The sequence below is a fragment of the Vanessa atalanta genome, chromosome 8 (genome assembly GCF_905147765.1).
Source record: "Vanessa atalanta chromosome 8, ilVanAtal1.2, whole genome shotgun sequence".
NCBI classification, from domain to species: domain Eukaryota; kingdom Metazoa; phylum Arthropoda; class Insecta; order Lepidoptera; family Nymphalidae; genus Vanessa; species Vanessa atalanta.
In genome coordinates, this window is record NC_061878.1 from 6,763,256 (window position 1) to 6,783,738 (window position 20,483).

Sequence of the window (20,483 nt, forward strand, 5' to 3'; positions counted from 1 at the left end):
AACTTGGTCTTATTAAAGGAGCTCCTGATTCAAACTGAGTTTCTAAGTTTTTTAACAAAACTGGACAAATCTTCGCCTTATATTTAGTGATGCCTCTTAAATATCCCCTCAAACTCAAAATTATCCTTCAGTTTCAACTGAGGACTTGCGTGCCCTAGCGAAAACTAACCACGATAAATTCTAAAACTCTGTTCAGTAAAACCTTATCAAAATCTAAATGTAGATTTTATGCATCTCAAGACAAGACATTCCAAGGTGTCCTTGGTTTTCATTACACAAGCAAGCTAATCCTTGTCGTAAATCGTCACCATAACTATTTGCCGCCTACGCCTTGAATGCCCATACATCTATGTAAAATTAGGGTAACAGATCACTTTTTGTGTGAAGGTAACCTAATTGAAGGTACATTATCCCATGTACTGTTTACTTTCCGCAAACTTCTCCATCCCAATTCTCCCTCCTAAACTTCCTCGTCATATTAATGTTGTGTGTGTTTATTAATGTATATGTTTCGTTCACTTTGTAAATTTTTATGTAAATACATTGAGCGAAATAAAATGAAGCTGTAAATAGTTTTGTGATTGTTCTTATATTTTATTTTAATAACAATAATTATAATATGTTTATCTAATTATTTATTGTCGTGTTGTTTTAGGGTATGGGTTTGCAAAGAGTCTACTACTATTATGCCTTCAAAATTAAATTGATCCTGTAATCTCGACCGTGCCGTTCAATATTCATAGTGTCTTTTCTATCGAAATTGACATTGGCGAAATATTCTGAGTCCTCTCAGCACAAATAACGCCACAAAAAATTATATTTTTATTTTATAAAAAAAAACTCACTTAAAATGAATTAACACTAGTTTTGTCATTAAACTTGTATAATAACGAAATTAATTACTAATAAAATATATTTTTAGTATTAGCAACATTAAGTCCCTTTTCTCTGTATTCACCTAAAATTATGACACATTTTTAAAGTTTGAAGTTTCCATAACAAATAACAAGATGCAAGTAGTGACCGTATTGCGTAAATAACTTAACGCCGCAATAAGTTTTTATAGCGAAAATTAGTGATTACTAATATAATAATTACATAAGTTTGACGTTTTAGATAATAATTTCGTTGGTCAATCCTCATTAAACACTTTGTGAAATGGCTGAAAATGATGAAAATATGCTATTAGCATTAGAACAATCACAATTAGAGCAAACATTATCTGGAAGTAATAACAACAGTGGTGAACTAATGCTCAATCCTTTACAAATACAACAAGAATATTTTGAAAATTTGCCTGAATGTGATTGGGTTAAGTAAGTAGAAAAAATATTCATATTTCCAGCATTAATTTTATTTGTAATGAATATTATTGTTAATTAAAAAGAAATATATTACTTAATTTACCCATTCTTAGATATTACCAAAGCAAATTATTATTTTTGCAAGTATCTTTAATATTACTTAAAAAAAACAATTGCTTGCAGATATGATTACAGCAATCGGAAATACTTGTTACAAAATATAGCATTCGCTTTATTTGGAGCCCCAAGCTCTGCAGGCGATTTGTCAATATTAAACAACGTGGGAGAAACGCAACTGGAAGGATATAAATCAAGGCAAAAGGAACATGTTATGAAAATTTATGAAAAGCTCTGTGAACAAAGTGAGATTACTCTTTAATCATAATTTATTTTTTAATATTAATTGAAATCTTATAATTCACCAATAACTATAATACAGTAACTAAATTACACTAAATTATTTATATTTAATTGTAATCTATCTATTAGTTATAATTATTTTCAAGTGTATGGGTAGCTTCAGCTTATGGTAAATTTTATTATTACAGGTAAATATGCACAAAATGATACAGATATTCTTATGTCAGTAATACTGGTTGTGTGTGCAAAACCGAAGCCCATTAAGTTCTATAATATTGAACCCTCTAACCATTGGGTGGACTTACATCAACGCAATGATGTCGATATATGGTGCACACCCGTGTTTTGTGTTAGAAAATGTATTCCTACTACAATTCATGGTATGTATGAGGTTATTAATTTCAAGTTCCCATAGCAATAGATTGAAGCAAATATGAAGCTGATTGCAATCAAAATAACTTAATAAACCTGTCAATATCAATGATCTATAATGAAAAAAACATTATTTAAAAAAATATCTTAGTGAAAATTTCTATATATAAACTAAATATTTAATTATTTGTAGCTAAGCCGTGTAAGGTTTTTATTGATGAAGATGCAAGAGTGTATCATGACTGGACATCATATTTAACAAACAATACTTTGCCGAAATGTGTCATTATCGCACCTGAAAATGGAGTGTACCAGGGAGATATTGTTCATGTAAGTTGTTGTTAATTTTGTTGTTGGAGTGTTGATTGCAATACACCAATCTGCATAGTACTTAGATATTTCACATCACTAGGTAAGCCAATATGTGTGAGTTGTAAGCATTTGGTTTTAAAAAAAAGAATCATGTCACTTTAACATATCAGTAACCTAAACTTATAAATGACAAACTAACAAACTAGGAGATAATACTACTTAATAGAAATTTTTGATTGTATATAGAGCAAACATCATGGGTATATCAATTGCACTAATTTCTTAGTTAAATATTCAACCAGCACAATTTTTGTTTTAATGCAATTGGTTCAAATAAAGTACTAAAGTTGTGTTAAGTTAAATTGCTTATAAAATTTAAAAACAAACATGACATCATCTATTTTTATTTGTTGATTAAAAACAGATGACATCATATTTAAAGTATATTTTAAAAAAACAAAGCTGTTGTGTTAATATTACATATAACAATAAGTTAGTTGTGTAACTTAGTTGTAATGAACGTTTTGCTTATCCTGGCACAATGTTAGCAAAATCATTTCCTGTTCAGTAGAAGCATTTAAAACTATAACCATTCAATGTAATAACAGTTGGTTAATCTGTGAGATAAGCCCCTATTAGACAAAATAATGTTAAAATGTAGAGTTTGAGTTAGTTTTTTTACATATTGGTATTATTTTATTTTTAGTTGCGCTTTGTTGGATATAATGGCTAACTTTAATCCTGTAAAGTTTTTGAGATTTTCTGTCCAGAAATTATTTTCCCTCAGCCATTGGTGCAGTACCTGAGCTCTCCTATCATGTTGAATTGCCGTCCAATTGGATTCTGAGTGTGAAGAAATGGTGAATACACCTGCGTTCGCACACATAAATGAGCCCTATAATATCTCCTACCCAGTCTTTCTTGATATAGACCACCATGACTGAAATTTATGAGTAAATATTACATAGAAACATTCATGAAATAAGGGAAACAACCTTCAATTGAAAGTCAGTGCTAGGGTTGCCATGGTTTAATTAAGTGGTTATCGTTTTATTTTTAATCTTTTTTGCGTCTACATGCATGCAGATGTTTTGTATACTTAAAATCTTAATAATTTGCTTAATGTAAACCTATTGTGTACTGTGTTTGTGCAAATAAAAGTTTTACTGTCTATATAAATCTTAAATTGTGTCTATTTAATTTATATGGAAAATTACAGGGAGAAGATCTAGTATCTGTAAGGCTGACAGTCACTCCATCACCATCATTAGGCCTTAAATCCAGAGTACTCAGTTCAGTAGACAAGGCTAGTACTGTAGCTTCTTTAGGAGCATTAGGTGTACTCGGTGTGAGTGCCTTGACACCTGTTGGACCCGCTGTGATTATTGGAGCTACGGTCGCTACTGTTGCTACAGGAATATATGGTCTTGTGAGGTCATCTCTTCATCTTCATGATAGAAATGTCCATGAACAGGTATGCTTTGTGTGATACTGGGATATGCTTGGTTTACTGAAAAGATTCTTTTTCTCTCCTTGATTTTAAATTCCAAATTAATACAAATTGTATCAATAATTAAGTTAAAATTTCTATATAATACGAAATTGTTGAAGATTGTAGGTTTGTTATTTCTTGTGCTAATATGGAAGGGATTAAGTAGTCTAACACAATTATTTTAGCCGGGATAATAATTTTATTATAGATTCATTTTCGAAATAAATAATCTTTGTTATATTTATTGTTTAACTTTTTTTTTCTTTGATACATGAATGTCTTATAATTAGTAAATTCCTATTAACTATTTAAAAAAAATTGACAAGTGTTAAAAAAATTGACAAAAATTTAATTGTTTCTTAACATAGAAATATTGTGTAAATTGCATTTTAGACTATCAGTCCTACGGATCCTGAGGCACGTGGTAGTTGGCTGAATATTGCAGCTTCCAGTGTTGGACTCGCTGCTGGAGCCGCTACTGGCTTACTATCTAAATCAGCGGCAGCAGGAACAAATATGACTAAAGTAAATCCAATATTTTTTTTTATATTTTCGGAATCTAAATGAAGTTTTATGCCTCTTGTGCCTGTCACATTACACTAGCTCGCTTTAACACGGGTCATTTATGTTTGGTGGAAGACTAGTTGGTATATGTGGCTGGTACCTACTCATTCAGGCCTATATAAGGCCCGGCCATGGAGTAAGCTGTTAATTAAAAATCATCTTGTCAATTTTATATAATCACCATAAAATATACTACCTAACAATGAAGTCGCTCTAATCTTTACATTTTTGCAGTCAAAAATTTATTTTTATTTATGCTTTATATTAATATGTCATAATAAATGTGGATTTAAAAGATCTATAGCTAATATATATATATATATAAATGTAATAATAAACAGTATATATTAAATCAAAAAAACTATATGCTACTCATTACTTAGAAGTACTAAAAATTATATATTATTACAAAAATAAGACTAACTTTAAATTTTGATTTTTTAAATGATGCTGTTTACTGCACAAAACCAAACCTACGCGTGACGTCATCGCATCTCATATTTAATCAATACTAATATTATAAATGAAAGTGTAACTCTATCTGTTGCTCTTTTGCGGCCAAACCACAGAACCGAATTTGATGAAATATGGTATTAGGGAAGCTTACTTATTACGCCTAAAACCGGGCGACCGACAATTAAAACGCGAGCGAAGCCGCAGGCGACTGCAAGTATTTAATAAACAAACAAATATCAGATAAACTATGGATGATTCAATGGTTTGACGTAGCATTTGTCAAATATATTCGAAATTTTGATGCATAGACTTGCTCAAGGATGTCCGAACTTTATCAATATTGTAATACTTCTGATAGGAAAAATTTGATAATAATTTTACCTAATAATAGAATAAAAGTGATTGCTTTGATTAATTTAGATTGTATATTAATATGAAATGTAAACATTACAGTTCATTTTTTAAATGAATTATGTATGTTTTGTTATGTTGGTAAAATAAAAACTTGTTAAAATTTTCTAAAAACGGCTTCAATTCAAACTAACTAAACCTCACGTTCCAAAAAACAACACAACTGAGCTATAAGTAATTCTATAAAAATCTAATAAAATACGCTTTTCCATCTTGGCGTAGAATGAACTGTCTTGCAGCAAGGATTTGGCAGAAGTGGTCAGCCTATGATTATCTCCTATGGAAATACTTTTGTTATTAGATTGAAAAATTGACATTTTTGCAAAAGTTTAATCCCATAGAAATGACTTTGGCTGGATTAGCTAAAGCCATACCACGACATCGCTATCGAAGCTATTAGAAATCTGTAATATGTTCTTTTTGGTTTTTAGACTGGTCAAGTTTTGGCGGCATCGGTTGAAATTCTTCGTCATGCGAACTTGGTGACCGGAGGCGCAGGTGTTATTCACAGTTTAGTGCATATCATACTAAAAGTGAGATATCATATTTTATTTATTACTATTCGTACATATTTTGGTTATAACCCAATCACAGCCGAACATTGTCCTCAAAAAAGGTTTTATTTATTTCATGATACTGGTAGGTGGACGGGCGAATGCGCAATATGTTGGTAAGTGACCACCACTGCTCATAGACAATGGTTTTGTGAAAAATAATAACCATTCCTTATATTGCCAATGCATCACCAACCTTGGCAATTAATGTGTTATGGCTGTAGTTACACTGGCTCATACACTTTTCAAACCGGAACACGATAATACTAAATATTGCTGTTTGGCGGTAGTATAATCTCTGAGTGGTACCCACCCAGATAGACTTGTACAAAGTTTTACCACCAAGTATTTATTATTCTTATTTATTTCATACCAGGAACTGTTTATGATATAAGTTAAAACGAAAAACATTCCCATTTGTTCGCTTAAATTATTTATATTTTTATTTTTTTACAGTATCACAAACACGGCGAGAGACCAACTACGCTAGAACTCTTCCAGTTCACGAGCGCCACTTTATTCTTCTGTCACGCTGTAGTGTCTAATCGTACTGCACAAAACATCATAGAAGATGCCCAAGCCAAAACTATTAATGAATACCGTACTAATTTAAGAAGTAACAAGCACCGGTAAGTTCTAATTATAGTCAAAGAAAACTACATTACTACAATGCATATCTAGAATCTAGTGAAAATAAAATACAACTGGTTAAAAAGTCTTGTCATATCATGAAAATTTAAGTTGATTAAGATGTTTAATGGTGTATGAATGTTAAGTCTAATATGACTGAAAAAATAAATCAGTTTTAACAAATCATTCGCTAACAAAATGTATTTAAGTGTGGCCATCTAAGTTTATTTATTTACAACGAAAATAACATTGCCTGAAGTTCTCATTTATCATTTTAAATATAACGTAAATGTATTTTAAATTAATATGATATTTTAAAATAATAATAATTCTGTTTTTTTAACATTGTAAGACATACAGGCAGCTAATCTACCTAATCTACATTCCGAAACGGTGGTAGCTTTACTTTTAACATAGTTCTGTAAAATAAATGATGATTCAAAATGCCAGTAAAAGCCTACTTGAACAATAAGGAGTCCCTACTTTACATAGACATTTGTAATAAATAATATAAATATACTATTAGAACTGAGATGTTATGTCCCTTCTCCAAAACTAAGAAAAGCTTGTCGGACAGACCTTCAGAGCTAGCTTAAAATTTGTATTTTATTCGAATGTAAAAAATTTTTCAATAGAAATATAGATTATTTCAATTTTATGGACACATTCCAGAAAAATATTCGATAAAATCAACGCTGAGACACGCAGAATTCAAGGAACAATACAAGGCAATACGGAAGTGATTAAAGGCATACAAAATATTGCTAACAAAGACCAGTATTTTGCTGATGTACTCAAAATAAATAAGGATTTAAACCAGCACAAACTTAGAATATCCATGACAGCCGATGGACAAGTCAACCTCAATGCAGTACACAAATTCAATCCTTCCGAATTGTACAATATGGGTCCAGAAGGAAGGACGCAGCTGTTCTCTTCAATCGGTCCGGCTAATCTTGACGTACCAAATGCTCCAACACGTATTGCGCCTTCAACAACAGCTGTCAGTTATGTGGATGGAGACGAAGAGAATGGTCTCTTAGTTGGCATACATCCCGGTGAAATCTTACGTATCGGGACATTGTTGGTCAGAGTTAGTGCATCAGGAGCAGAAAACGTCGCTCTGCTACTTGAAAATCTCAGTCAAGACCTCTACGCCAATTTGATGACGGTTTGCTTTAACGTTTTATCCCAGATGATGCCTCAAGAGATCGCAAGATTAAGAATTTTGAGCCCCGAAGAAGATCTGATAGTGCAAATCGTTAAATTCGTTTTCAATTATATGAAAGAGGAGCGACCGATGGGCACCTACCGAAACACCGACAACGGTATAGTGATAGTTCTTCGGGAATTCTTTCAAGAGGGGCGAGTCCGTCAGGAAACAATATTGCAATTGAAGAATCATTTTATGAAATGGGTCGAAGAGAAAATTATGGAAAGAACACGAGAGTTCCCGAACAAGAAACGTGTCACATGTTCCGTATGTGAAGGAGTTCGGTTTGCTTGATTATAGCCCTATGTACAAACTAAGCACACTTTATAAGTAAATACTTACTAGTAATTTATAAAACATATTTCTGTTTCATTGATAGGAGGAGTGAATATAAACAAAACTTTGATTTATGTGTTAGTAGCTCTGCTATATTATGCATTACAATCAGTCATATATACATGTACATATATATATATATATATATATATAAATTTTATAATACAACACTATTCCCTTAACTACATACTTTAATTTTACTTGCAACTGCATCGGCGATATTCACAGCGGCATATACCTGAATAAGTAATATTATATTAATGAAAACCATACATTATTTAAATCCCTAAAAATGATCATTGTCAAAGTTGTCTTCACTCCTTCTGATATTGGTATTATAGTCGTAGTAGATAGTCCGTTTATTGAGCCAAAATATTAAAGTAGGTGCTTTGGAAATTCCTATTTTTTATATATTTAAAAATGTATCATATACATATCACAATTAATATTGAATATTTCTAATTAATCTCAGTATTTAATCATTAAATAACGTAAGCATGCTGGCTATTGATATAATCATGTACTGCGTTTCTTGGATTAAATTAAATTTGCTTAGATTTATTTTAAAGATAAATTGAATGGCCAAGAGGCAAATTTTATCAGTTTGTTTTTTTTTTTTGTTATCTAAGGAATTAGTATAAAATTTTGACAGTTATTCTGATTTACGTTATATTGGGGATTAAAAAATACCTTATTGAAGCTAAGAAGATTTATTTAGACATATAATTTTTTTTAATTTTTGTATCTTTATGGTACAGGATGTATAATTAGAAAAAAATCAAATATCATATATTATATAAATATATATGACTTATCAAAAGGCTTTAATATTATAGTAGTTAAATTGTACAAAAAATCAATTAAAACAAGTGAAATTTTAATCAATATTAATTAATATCTAAGAAAATTTATAAAATATAATATATATGTATATAACACAGCTATGTAATTTTGATAATATTTTTTAATGAACATTAATTTAAAAAATCGCAATGGATTTTGTATAATATGAAGGTGAAGATATATTAATAATTACAATTGACTATTTATTATGCTTATGAAACAGAATCGAAAACTTTTACCAAAAAAAGTAATAATAATTTATTAATACAGGGCATATTTTCATCCGATACAAAGATTTCCTCATGATCAAACGTGATAACTATTAAAATTAATATATCACTTGCACTAATTTTATTTATGTAGTATTACTCAAGAATTTTAGAAATTAAGCTTCCATAATTAATTATTTTCATCGCTAGAGGCCAAAATTTACAGATTAAATTAGAAGCATTTTTAACTTACTGATTTATTGTAAGCCCTTGAGATCGATTTTTACTGAAGTCATATAGAAATTTTAAAATTATTAGGCGGCACCAAATGTTTAAAAAAAACAAACAAACATTAGCTTAGCATTAAGAAGCACTGTGATATCGTTGGAAACATTCAGATTATTGTATTTAGAATCATTTTAATACCTAATATTTATGCGAAATGTAACTTATAGTGCCTTTAATATTGCACATTTAATTATTATACTGTTTATATATACTAACAAATTTTATAATGAAATATATATTTCAAATATAAATATAGAACAGTTCACAAAACCTTCTTTAATTTAATCCCTTATATACATATATACATACATTAACAGCCTGTAAATTTCTAGCTCCAATGCGGTTTGTTGGAATACACATGTGGCAGAATTTCGTTGAAATTAGACACATGCAGGTTTCCTAACGATGTTTTCCTTCACCGCCGAACACTAGATGAATTATAAATACAAATTAAGCACATGAAAATTCAGAGGTGCTTGCCTGGGTTTGAACCCGAAATCATCGGTTAAGTTGCACGCGTTCTAAACTTCTAACCACTGGGCCATCTCGGCTCTTTAATTTAATCCCTTGTATGTGTAATATCTCATACAATAGTAAATTTAATTTTTCGTGCCTTCTCGAATTTCCACGTTTTCTCTATTTCTACCGTTTCTGGACACGAAGCACTTCAGGAAAAACCATTTTAAAGTTAACTTAGGTAGATAAACTGACTAGTGAGCCACGTGATGGTACGAGTGGTAACCACCGCCATTAGACATTACCGCTGTAAGAAATATATACCAATTCCAATATGCTACTAATCTCAGGAATCAGGCACTGGACATATCCAGTGCCTGATTATCTACGTAGCAAGATAAGTAATTGCTCTGGGGCCATCTCCACTCATGTCTGTCTGAGCGTTTATTTATCGGTACAATGGACACCCGCCTAATGGGTTGATGGTGGTATCAAAAGCTACACTAATTATCATTAATTTTAAAATATTTTTTAAAAGTTGGTACTAAATGACACCGCAAATTATTTGTTTTCGAAATTGGAAACACTGAAAAATTATCCGGGGATTCCCTGAAATTGCCATCGAGTTGCGTAACAAACAATCTGAAAATAAAAATAAAATTCTCAATCAATCAATAAGAAACTGATAAATATTTTATTTTGTGAGTTTTCTTGATCGTTCTACATGTAAATACTATATGCCGTTTATGAAAGACGTTTTTCTAATAATTTGTTATTATATACTTCAATAAAATACACACCTTATTCTAAAACGTTCAGAAATAGGAGATTGATTCATTGAGAACTATTGACGCTTAAGATACATTTTATGTTTCCACACGGAGATAAAAAATACTTTTAATTTCTACGTTACATTATAACCCTTATCAAAAAAAAGTATGTTAAAATTAGAGATGTACCGACTCTAACTTTGGCCGACTAACCGACCAAGACTTTTTTTATCAGACCGAGCCTTTCCCTTAGCCAAATTGGCCTTTTGATTTTTGCTTTGCACAGGTCAGAGCGGTGTTTTTTTGTAAAAAAATAAATGTTGTCGTTCATTAAATTGAAAGAGTTAAAGAGTTTTTACCAGTTAGATAATGAATTGTGACAAATGATAATTTATCTAAAATTAAATAAATTTTGGATAAATTATCATTGTAATAATTAAAATAATGTGAATCCTCCATTATACATTTTATCAAAAAAGATATATAATTAAAGAAGCCAGTTTGTTGGTACTCTTTACCGACTAGTCACCGAGTCACCGACCAGTCGGTATATTTGTAATTAAAATCTAATAAATTTATATTTTAGCATAGAAAATGCATAAAAAGTATATAAAATATAATAATAGAAAAATATTTATTAAACAGATAAGTTTTGACCGACTTTTGAGCGAGGAGAGACATGCCATGTGAAATCTAATTTTGGGGAAGACATTTTTTATCTGGAAATTAAAATATGAATAATACACGATAAGAAAAATTCTAGCAGTACAGTTTTACGGTGCGCGTATGTTACAGTTACACCACAACTTCCTACTGAGAATTTGCTTGATTGAGATCTTAGCACCTCGCTATCAGCTAGACCGATGAGGTAGATACTAATTATTATAATTGGAAATGAAAACGCCACGAGGAAGTATTGATTTTCAGCATGTAATTATTATTTTATGGATTCAGTGAATACATGGCTTGAGACAATTATTTAACTTTGTTGGGGGTAAGTAATAGCAGGTTTTGGTAAAGCTTCTTTAGGCAGTGGCAATGGTATAGCTGGGTTAAATTCAAAAAACTTAGCAATGAAGTACCTGTAAAGAAATAAAATAAGTTAGTAGAAAGGTAACAACTTACTTATATAAGCATACTCTTAGTTAGTTAGCTTAATATATTCGATTTACGTGGCAGGCTTTCCTTAGGAGCGATCATAATTATAATTTAAGAAACATTAAGGATCGACTACCGAATTTATTATAGCTCTGGATTGTTAATTATTGACCGCACTTATGTGCTAAAAGGGTTTGTTAATTTCCCACTTATTCATAATTCTTTGATAATAAACAATGAGTCTGTAATCCAAGAATTTATTTTAAATCAAAAGAATTCCCTTGAACGTTATTAAAAATGAGTAAATTATATACATACCAAAATACTCTTTCGAAACTCTGTGTTAATTTATTTTAACTACGAAGAAATGAAAATTTACTCACGTTTGTACTCAGAGGTATTCGCCCAGTGTTGAATCCGCGTTATTTATATCATCGAAAACATGACTTTCGTTAACAAACACCGTCCAAAAATAATTAGTGTCAACTTGTTCTGAATCCAATTAGATCTCACCATCAAAAGTTTTTAATATATTTATAGGGAGATAGATATTGAATTTTTTAAATAAAATAATTACCAGACGAGAATCTCAATAGTGATCAAGAGACAAGCAGCGGCAGTTTGTCCAGCGACCAAAGCAGGCTCGGCCGACCCTCGCAACACTGCAGCTAACAATGCATCGCTAGCATCTGATGCCGCTTCTAGTGCGGCAACCAGCAATGCAGGAGCCGCTAACCATCTGGCACCACGTCGCCACCAGGATTGCTAATGAGAAATGACACGTGTTTAGTAATACCATAACATTATTTCGTTACATATTTAGGTATGTAAGAAACGAAAAAAATAATTAATAAATTTATCAGTTGTTGCAATACTATGCGTATCCAAATTGTAAGTCCTAATAAGCGTTCACACACATAAATAGATATACAAACAATATAGATAAGTCATAATCAAAATTTAAAAAAATCTAAATTAAATTCGACAGGCCCTTAAAGTGTGAAGATTCTTTAATATGTGGAATTCCTTATTCCATGCAACAATTAGCACCCTTTACAAGAACTTCCAAATGGGTAGGTATTAAGTATAATAGTATTAAGGTTTGGATGTGTAGGACATGTACAGGTCCATCTCTACTAATTAGTTATACTTGTGTCTGTCTTTGTCGACAACGAACCGATTTTAATGAGTATTATTTTTCTATAAAATAAAACATAACTATAATAAATGTTGTAGTACATCTGTGTTTGCGTGCACAAGTGAACTTTCTATACGTGAGGGTATCTCAGTGTGATGACATGGCAATCCGACATGTTAGTCGGTAGCTATCAGCGATCGAGCGCAAAATCAATGACTTGCCATGGTTTCTAAAGCACGGTTCAATCAAAAATACTAACTTCTCACAGTAAATTAACACAGAGTTTCGAAAGAGTATTTTGGTATGTATATAATTTACTCATTTTTAATAACGTTCAAGGGAATTCTTTTGATTTAAAATAAATTCTTGGATTACAGACTCATTGTTTATTATCAAAGAATTATGAATAAGTGGGAAATTAACAAACCCTTTTAGCACATAAGTGCGGTCAATAATTAACAATCCAGAGCTATAATAAATCTCAACTCCACGCTATTGAAAATTTCGTGAAAGAAAAACTCAATAGCTTATTAGCCCAACGAGGATTTTTCTTAAGTCGGATTTTATTTCGTTTTGTAAAATTAGTTTCATTCGACTACTAATACTATAAATAATAGTATAAAAACTGATTTTAATTCTAAGTTGTAAAATAGCACAATATGTACAGTAACTTTTACGTGTTCTAAGTTATGAGTCCAAAATCTAATGGCGCGATACATACCTTGGACATGACAGCGATGAGTAGCAATAGAGAAGTGCAAGCTGTCACGAACGCGCTAAGTTTTCCGTAACCCATCACGAGGCGAATTGTAGGTTTTGTAATACTAAAAAATACAAAACATTGTTAAATAAAATAAAAAGACATATAAATACTATTATAGTCTTTATTTAAAATGAGATCTAAAGTCTTGTTATAAATTAAATAACTATCGATAACGCTTTAACAAAAAAACTAAAATAAAAAACCCTTTACTTGATATGAAGCATCTTACCATAACCATATTAAGTGACATTTAGGTCTTGGGAAAACTAACATACTTTGAAGAAACTTATAATAATCGTAGTTTACGGTCTTAAATAGACTTATTTGTGTTGCATTTAAAACATGTTTTCTCCTTCTTCATCCTTATAAAAAAACTATTTATTAATACAAAATTCTTCGTTTTAAAAATAATCAAAGTAATGGATAGATATCAAAACACCCATAGGTTTACGTAATTATTCGCGTTACGATCCAAAGCTGTCAAGACTTTTCCATTGAAACTGGCATATTGAATAATAGAACACCTTTGGCTTACTTTTGCAATATAGGTATTTAACATGATATTTTTAACGAACTGCTAACTATTAAGATATTACGGCGAGCTGAACAAATCTGAAAGTTTTCTATGCAGCCACAGGTTTTTCTATAGAACAGGAGATGAAAGATCTGCGTGGTTCGTATATATCGGTAACGCAAAATCAATCAAGGCTGACAACGTATTGATCAGCTTCTTATACTCTTCTTTTAAATGACTACCTTAACCATTTTAAACGCAAGATACTAGGTTTTGTAAAATTTGGTTAAAATGACTTATATCATTTTAAAAGTTTGTTGTAGAGATAAGATTCGTTGAATTTTCTCAAAATAATGGATCAATCCCTCTACATTTTATTGATATGCTACATCGCCCTCTATTAGGCATGAAAACTGACATATAAGCGCGCCACCTTTAATAGTATCTGTGAATTTTTGTCTAAATATAATTATCTCCAACAAATGAACCTACCGTCTAGCAAAGCTAACATTATTAAGCCTTTGATTAACTTCATCATCGTCTAGTTCCAGTTCAACAGGCTGCGAGGCAAACGCGCAAGCTGACATCGACACTCCTAAAAGAGCTACCAACAGAGCTCGCAGTTTTACTCGGATGCCAGTACTCTCGCAACGCCCCGAATCATTCTGCAAAATATTTACAATATTAATTTCACAAACTGTATATTAACATATAAATAAAATACAGAGTACTTTAGACACTGGTAACGATATCTATTTTATATTGATTTTGCATTTTGGTATGTATTTTGACGGAAAAAACTAATGCAATCAACGATTCAGTGCCTAAATGATTCGAAAGCCGAGATGGCCCAGTGGTTAGAGCGAGTGCATCTCAACCGATGATTTCGAGTTCAAACCCAGGCAGGCACCACTGAATTTTCATGTGCTTAATTTGTGTTTATTATTCATTTCGTTCTCGGCGGTAAAGGAAAACATCGTGCGGAAACCTGCATGTGTCTAATTTCAACGAAATTCTGCACATGTGTATTCCACCAACCCGCATTGGAGGAGCGTGGTGGTATATGCTCCAAACCTTCTCCTCAAAGGGAGAGGAGGCCTTAGCCCAGCAGTGGGAAATTACAGGCTGCTAATGTACTAATGTAATCAACGATTCAATGCGCTTGCCTCGACAATTGCCATTCACCTTATCAAGGTGACTGGATGTGTGAAGATAATTGAGTTAACAAATGAGAACTATTATTTTACCAGGTACTCACAGGATTCGTGTTATTTTCGTGTTTTAGTCTAATGTTTTCAAGGAAATGTGTGCTGCTCTCTGTATCCATACTGCTTCACTGTATTCGATATAAATGTTATAAAGTCTTGAAATTATGCATTCAGAGAAAGTGGTTAAGCGTTTTCCATGAGCAGCACACTATCGCTGACGAAAATAAAATAAAATATTCATTCCAACATATCGATGCAGCTATTGCTGACGTTTGTAGTTGTCATAACATTCAGTTTGTAAAAAAAAGTAACGACATATTATTTTAAATGGCCTTTAATGTCGAAATATGTATAATAACCTAAAGTGGGCCCCAGACTTTTGCTGCACGATGTGAATTTACGCATCGATTTTTCTTCTTAGTCGACGTTTATACCCAATATTCATCCTTTTTTTTTCTCGCTGGAAAAACGCTTTACGCGCTTCCCCCACGTGATGGAAGGTGAGGGGGTGTGTGGGATTCCCCGGAGCCCTAGACGTCGAGTGCGCCCAGGTACGCCGGGTTTACCCACTAAAAAACCAGCGGTACCCTCTCCGTCTTACGGCGGGCGCCACGGGATCGCTTGCACATGCTACCGTGAACCAAATATTCATCCTAACTCAATCCACGCATATGAATTTCATGATAAAAGTTAGCCCACAACCTAATTCCGTGAAACAATACACGTGTACTTTTCTATTGTATTACTTAAGCACAGTCGAAACAAATTATTAAAAATAATACATTTGGGAATTATTCAAGTAAATGTACCTAAATAATTAACCTGTATGTCTTATATAGTTCAATAATGACACATGCCTACTGTGTAACTCGAATAAAAATAAGGATTTTTTGTAAATGTAAAAAAAAAAATGAATTGTGAATGTATTCTTTTAATAAATTATACTCCCGGGAAACGGGTCCCGAAATGATTTAATAGACGTTGTATAGCGATTTGTGCGTATCGATTAGGTAAAAATCTTTATAAAATATTTAAAAAGATATTTCGTAAAAATAAGCCGAAAGTTCCCTTATTATTTTGATATGTAATATTGAATTTTAATTTAAATATATTGTTATAGAATGCTCTCTTGAGCATTCCATAACAATATGTTTTATTCCTATAAAATCCGAATAATATCATTATTAGTGATCCTATTAATAACAGTATTAATGACTATGGATATTTACTTCTATTACTTCTAATATTTTTTTGAGTTTTTTGTTTACATGTACCTAGAATAAAGGTATGTAACTAACTTGAAGCCATTCGACGGATATCCATGCCTTAAGAGCGCTTATTTTAATTGCCGCTTCTCACTTTCTGTAATTTTTAAGTTTGTGTGCGTGTAAATGCGTATGCGTGTATAAGCACAACAACCACATACATAATTATTCATATAATTCTTGTGAAAACGACTAATCCGGCATTAACGCTCAGTTTTTTCGGCAATAAAAATATGGGAAGCATTATAGATGTATGATATTAAGTTAAAACATCACCTTGTCATGAAATCACATGAAGAAATGATAAAGCAATAAGGTCACAAGTGGTAAATTTAAGAACGCTCGTGGAAAGGTACGGGAGCATGAAAATATTATCATAAGTACAAAACGTGAAGTGCTTAGTATAATCCTAATTAATAATAATATGTAATTTTATCTACTGAAGAATTATTCTAGTATTCTATACAAGAACTTGAGATTATGGATTGACACTTCTAAATTTAAGGCTGGTAAAAATTAAAGAACATCTATTTGTAGTTATTATAATATTATTTTCTTAAATCTTCTCCGAAAAGCGCTACTTCATAAAATATAATTCATTTTATAGGCATTATTAAAACATCTCGCATATAAGTATAGATGATTGATTAAAAGGTTTTTTAATATAATACAGAATAGTTTATAGAAATGCTTTTAAAGATCACAAACACATAAATGTTGCCTGAAAACGCAAAACTCTTGACACCAGTTAAAAGTCATGAGCGCGACACCCGTCAACTTGTGCTGGAATTTATACAATGACTTCAGATCCACTTTGATGAGAACTAAAAATGCGTTCACAATCTTAACGCACACAACTATCAATTGACCTGCCAAATGTGGAAGAAAGAGCGAGGGATTTTCCTGAAAAATGAATAACGTGGTAAATATAAAAGTAATATAAAATAGTAGTGGTAGTATAAAATTAAGGAGGTAATTGGGATATTAATTTTAGTCCCTTCGCATCCCTTTGCCATGCACTCCCTATTCCATCCCTTTCATAATCCCATGGAATGTCAATCCAATACAAAAATCTAATCACTTGTAAATATCCCACTGCTGGGCTAAGGCCCACTTTCATTTATAAATATACCTACTGCATCAATCAATTGACGGCTACACATGTTGCAGATTCTCATCCAACATATGCCGATTTAGTTCCTATGTTTTCCTTGGCCGAGCAAGAATTGAATTATAGACCCAAATAAAAATTCAATAGTTCTCGACAGGGATTGAGTCCGTAAACTTCGATTGAGATTGACCTGGCAGGGTCATGGCAGGTTTTTATTGGCTCGAAATTTGATTCCAGCATCTCATGACTTGCGTCTTTATAAGTAGCTACTTGTCGCTTGCAGCTTCACTCGCGTTTGAGGGATCGGTCGCCAGGTGTCATAAAAAGTAGCCAAGGAAGGCCTTGGAGCTCAAGCTTGCTTCACACCAAATTTCTTTAAATTCGGTTTAGTGTTTTAGTCGTGATAGAGCAACAGACAGACAGAGTTACTTTTGCATTTATAATATTAGTATATATGGTACCGGAAACGTATGAAATCTAGAAATTGTATAAAAATCCTAGGAAATTTATACAATTCCGAAGCTATTTAGGAAATGTATAAAATATTGTTTCTAAAACTATTCAATACATAAATGTCCTAGTGAAATATGTACAATTCCTTGGAATTGTACATATTTCAAATGGCTGTTAAAATGAGAATAATATTTTTTATTAAAGCACTCGTTTGTTCAGACAACAACGTTCGGGTAGCACTCATATCGTAAAATATAATAATCTTCATATTATCTTACAAATTAAAGCTTCGAAAATCAACTATCTAGTAACTTCTAAAATGTATTTATCATAAATTCGTCTTATATTATTCTTATAAAGTCAAACTTTCGTTAACAATACCCTCCCCTCGTCCCGCTATCCCCACACACCCATTGATATCTCAAAGGTTTTACATTTCCGATTGCTATTTAGGAAATGTCTGGATTTCCTAGTAAATGGGTCTAATACAATTTATTTTACATATTTCCGTGCGATTTTAGGTATTATATATTACATACATTTCCTAGGAACTGTATACAATTCCTAGATTACATACATTTCTGGTAATATATACAAGACAAGTAGTATGTGAGTAATATTTGTTTTCTTACTGTGTAACATCCAAACAGTAGACACGAATACTGAACTAAACCCATAGATATTGCTATAATTTTCAAATCATGCACAAGCATTTCATTCCTATAAATTTTGTTTGATTCTTTTGAAACTTGATCGATCAATGGTATCTCACCGAGATGTTTCTTTAAGTGGTGAACATTAATGAACTGAAATTAATAAAATCGTCTTAATAAAATTGAAGTTATAATATTAAATTAGTAAGTAAATTGTCAATCTCTCTCATCTATCAATCTTATAATATTAAATTTGTAAGTCGTGTTTATATTTATGATATTATTTAATTCTTCTTGGAAATGTTTCTAAAGAAAAAGGCTCAAATTTTGTGTTTAGTATACATTTTTAGTCATAACTAAATCCTATTTAAATTGAGTGGTTAGGAAGTCTAGGATAGAATAAAAATCTACTAAATATGACTTACCAACCCAAGAGCACTATAGATATATGTATAGGGAACACTAGCAGCAAATGTATAATGTTGACAAAAAACCTTCGAACTTTTAAAATAAGTTTTTAATACAGGCCTTAAAATTATATTGAAAGGGAGCTTCATAGTAAAGATTTTTTTATGGCCATAGAAATTTAGTAGTAATGAAAACAAATTTGATTTATATCAAAATTATCACGTCTGTGTACAGATAATGTATAATTTTTATACATATTCCTAATTTACAAATATTTATTTAAAATGAACAAATCTATCAATAATGTTTTATGTTAAGTAAAAACAAAATTATTGAAAATATCAGCTGCAAATTACATTTCAATATTAATCAGTAATATTATTATTAAATAAATAAATAAATAAATAAATAAATAAATAAATATTGGACAACATCACATACATTACTCTGATCCCAATGTAAGTAGCTAAAGCACTTGTGTTATGGAAATCAGAAGTAACGACGGTACCACAAACACCCAGACCCAAGACAACATAGAAAACTAATGAACTTTTTCTACATCGACTCGGCCGGGAATCGAACCCGGGACCTCAGAGTGGCGTACCCATGAAAACCGACTCAACACACTCGACCACGGAGGTCGTCAATTATTATTTCATATTTGCATATTTGAGACTTATTTTGAATTTTTAAGAGCAATGTTTTCTCTTTGTGATTTTTTTTATATGTATGTACGATTGTTCGTCAAGGTGTTATTTGTTTTACCCAATGATGCAAGTAGAATTTACTTAAAGTAACCGTTGACGTTTACTTGGTGGCAGGGTTTTGTACAAGCCCGTCTGGCTTTATATAGCAATATTCAGTATTGTTGTGTTACGAATTGAAGGGTGAAAGGGTGAACACAAGGGACATGACATCTTGTTCCCAAGGTTGGTGCTGCATTGGCGATGTAAGGAATAGTTAATATTTCCTACAGCGCCATTGTCTATGGGCGGTTGTGACCACTTACCATCAGGTGCCCATATGCTCGTCCGCCAACCTATACCATAAAGTCTTCTTTTCTCTTTGTGGTAAAACTTGTGAACAATCATCGTCCATTGACATCGTAGGCATAGTGTCAATAGCCGACATATTGCAGTGTGGTCAAATTTTAATCACCGTTTTAATGACAGTTACTTATATATTTAAAAAATACCATTGTTATCACGCAAATTATATTTTACATATTATATTAACTTGCAAACGAAATAAAATTTAATAATTTCTGCTAAGTTCAAGTAAATCGATTCCGCTGTAATAATA

General features: G+C 31.6%; 2 protein-coding genes across 2 annotated transcripts; one reads left to right on the forward strand and one right to left on the reverse strand.

Annotated features, from left to right (window-relative positions):
- Window positions 1-995: 995 nt before the first annotated feature.
- Window positions 996-8,618, forward strand: LOC125065835. Its single transcript, XM_047673682.1, has 9 exons — window positions 996-1,316; window positions 1,488-1,666; window positions 1,853-2,044; window positions 2,230-2,366; window positions 3,568-3,822; window positions 4,234-4,365; window positions 5,703-5,804; window positions 6,282-6,454; window positions 7,128-8,618. The coding sequence occupies exons 1-9, from the start codon at window positions 1,159-1,161 to the stop codon at window positions 7,960-7,962; spliced, it is 2,163 nt and encodes a 720-aa protein (XP_047529638.1). The 5' UTR covers window positions 996-1,158; the 3' UTR covers window positions 7,963-8,618.
- Window positions 8,619-11,480: 2,862 nt separating this feature from the next.
- LOC125065840 lies at window positions 11,481-19,330 on the reverse strand. The gene is made up of 6 exons (XM_047673686.1): window positions 19,199-19,330; window positions 18,753-18,926; window positions 14,576-14,748; window positions 13,528-13,630; window positions 12,246-12,433; window positions 11,481-11,652 (listed from the first exon to the last, which is right to left on the reverse strand). Exons 1-6 carry the CDS (start codon window positions 19,328-19,330, stop codon window positions 11,550-11,552), a joined length of 873 nt encoding a protein of 290 aa, XP_047529642.1. The 3' UTR covers window positions 11,481-11,549.
- Between the last annotated feature and the right edge of the window lie 1,153 nt (window positions 19,331-20,483).

Excerpts from the sequence above, each read along its gene's own strand:
- LOC125065835 (XM_047673682.1), top strand. The coding sequence starts at position 1,159 with ATGGCTGAAAATGATGAAAATATGCTATTAGCATTAGAACAATCACAA. Across the intron at positions 4,366-5,702 it reads CAGGAACAAATATGACTAAA|ACTGGTCAAGTTTTGGCGGC; the intron begins GTAAATCCAATA and ends TTTGGTTTTTAG. Across the intron at positions 5,805-6,281 it reads TAGTGCATATCATACTAAAA|TATCACAAACACGGCGAGAG; the intron begins GTGAGATATCAT and ends ATTTTTTTACAG.
- LOC125065840 (XM_047673686.1), bottom strand. The coding sequence starts at position 19,330 with ATGAAGCTCCCTTTCAATATAATTTTAAGGCCTGTATTAAAAACTTAT. Across the intron at positions 14,749-18,752 it reads TACTGTTTGGATGTTACACA|AATGATTCGGGGCGTTGCGA; the intron begins GTAAGAAAACAA and ends AATATTTTGCAG. Across the intron at positions 12,434-13,527 it reads TCATCGCTGTCATGTCCAAG|CAATCCTGGTGGCGACGTGG; the intron begins GTATGTATCGCG and ends ATTTCTCATTAG.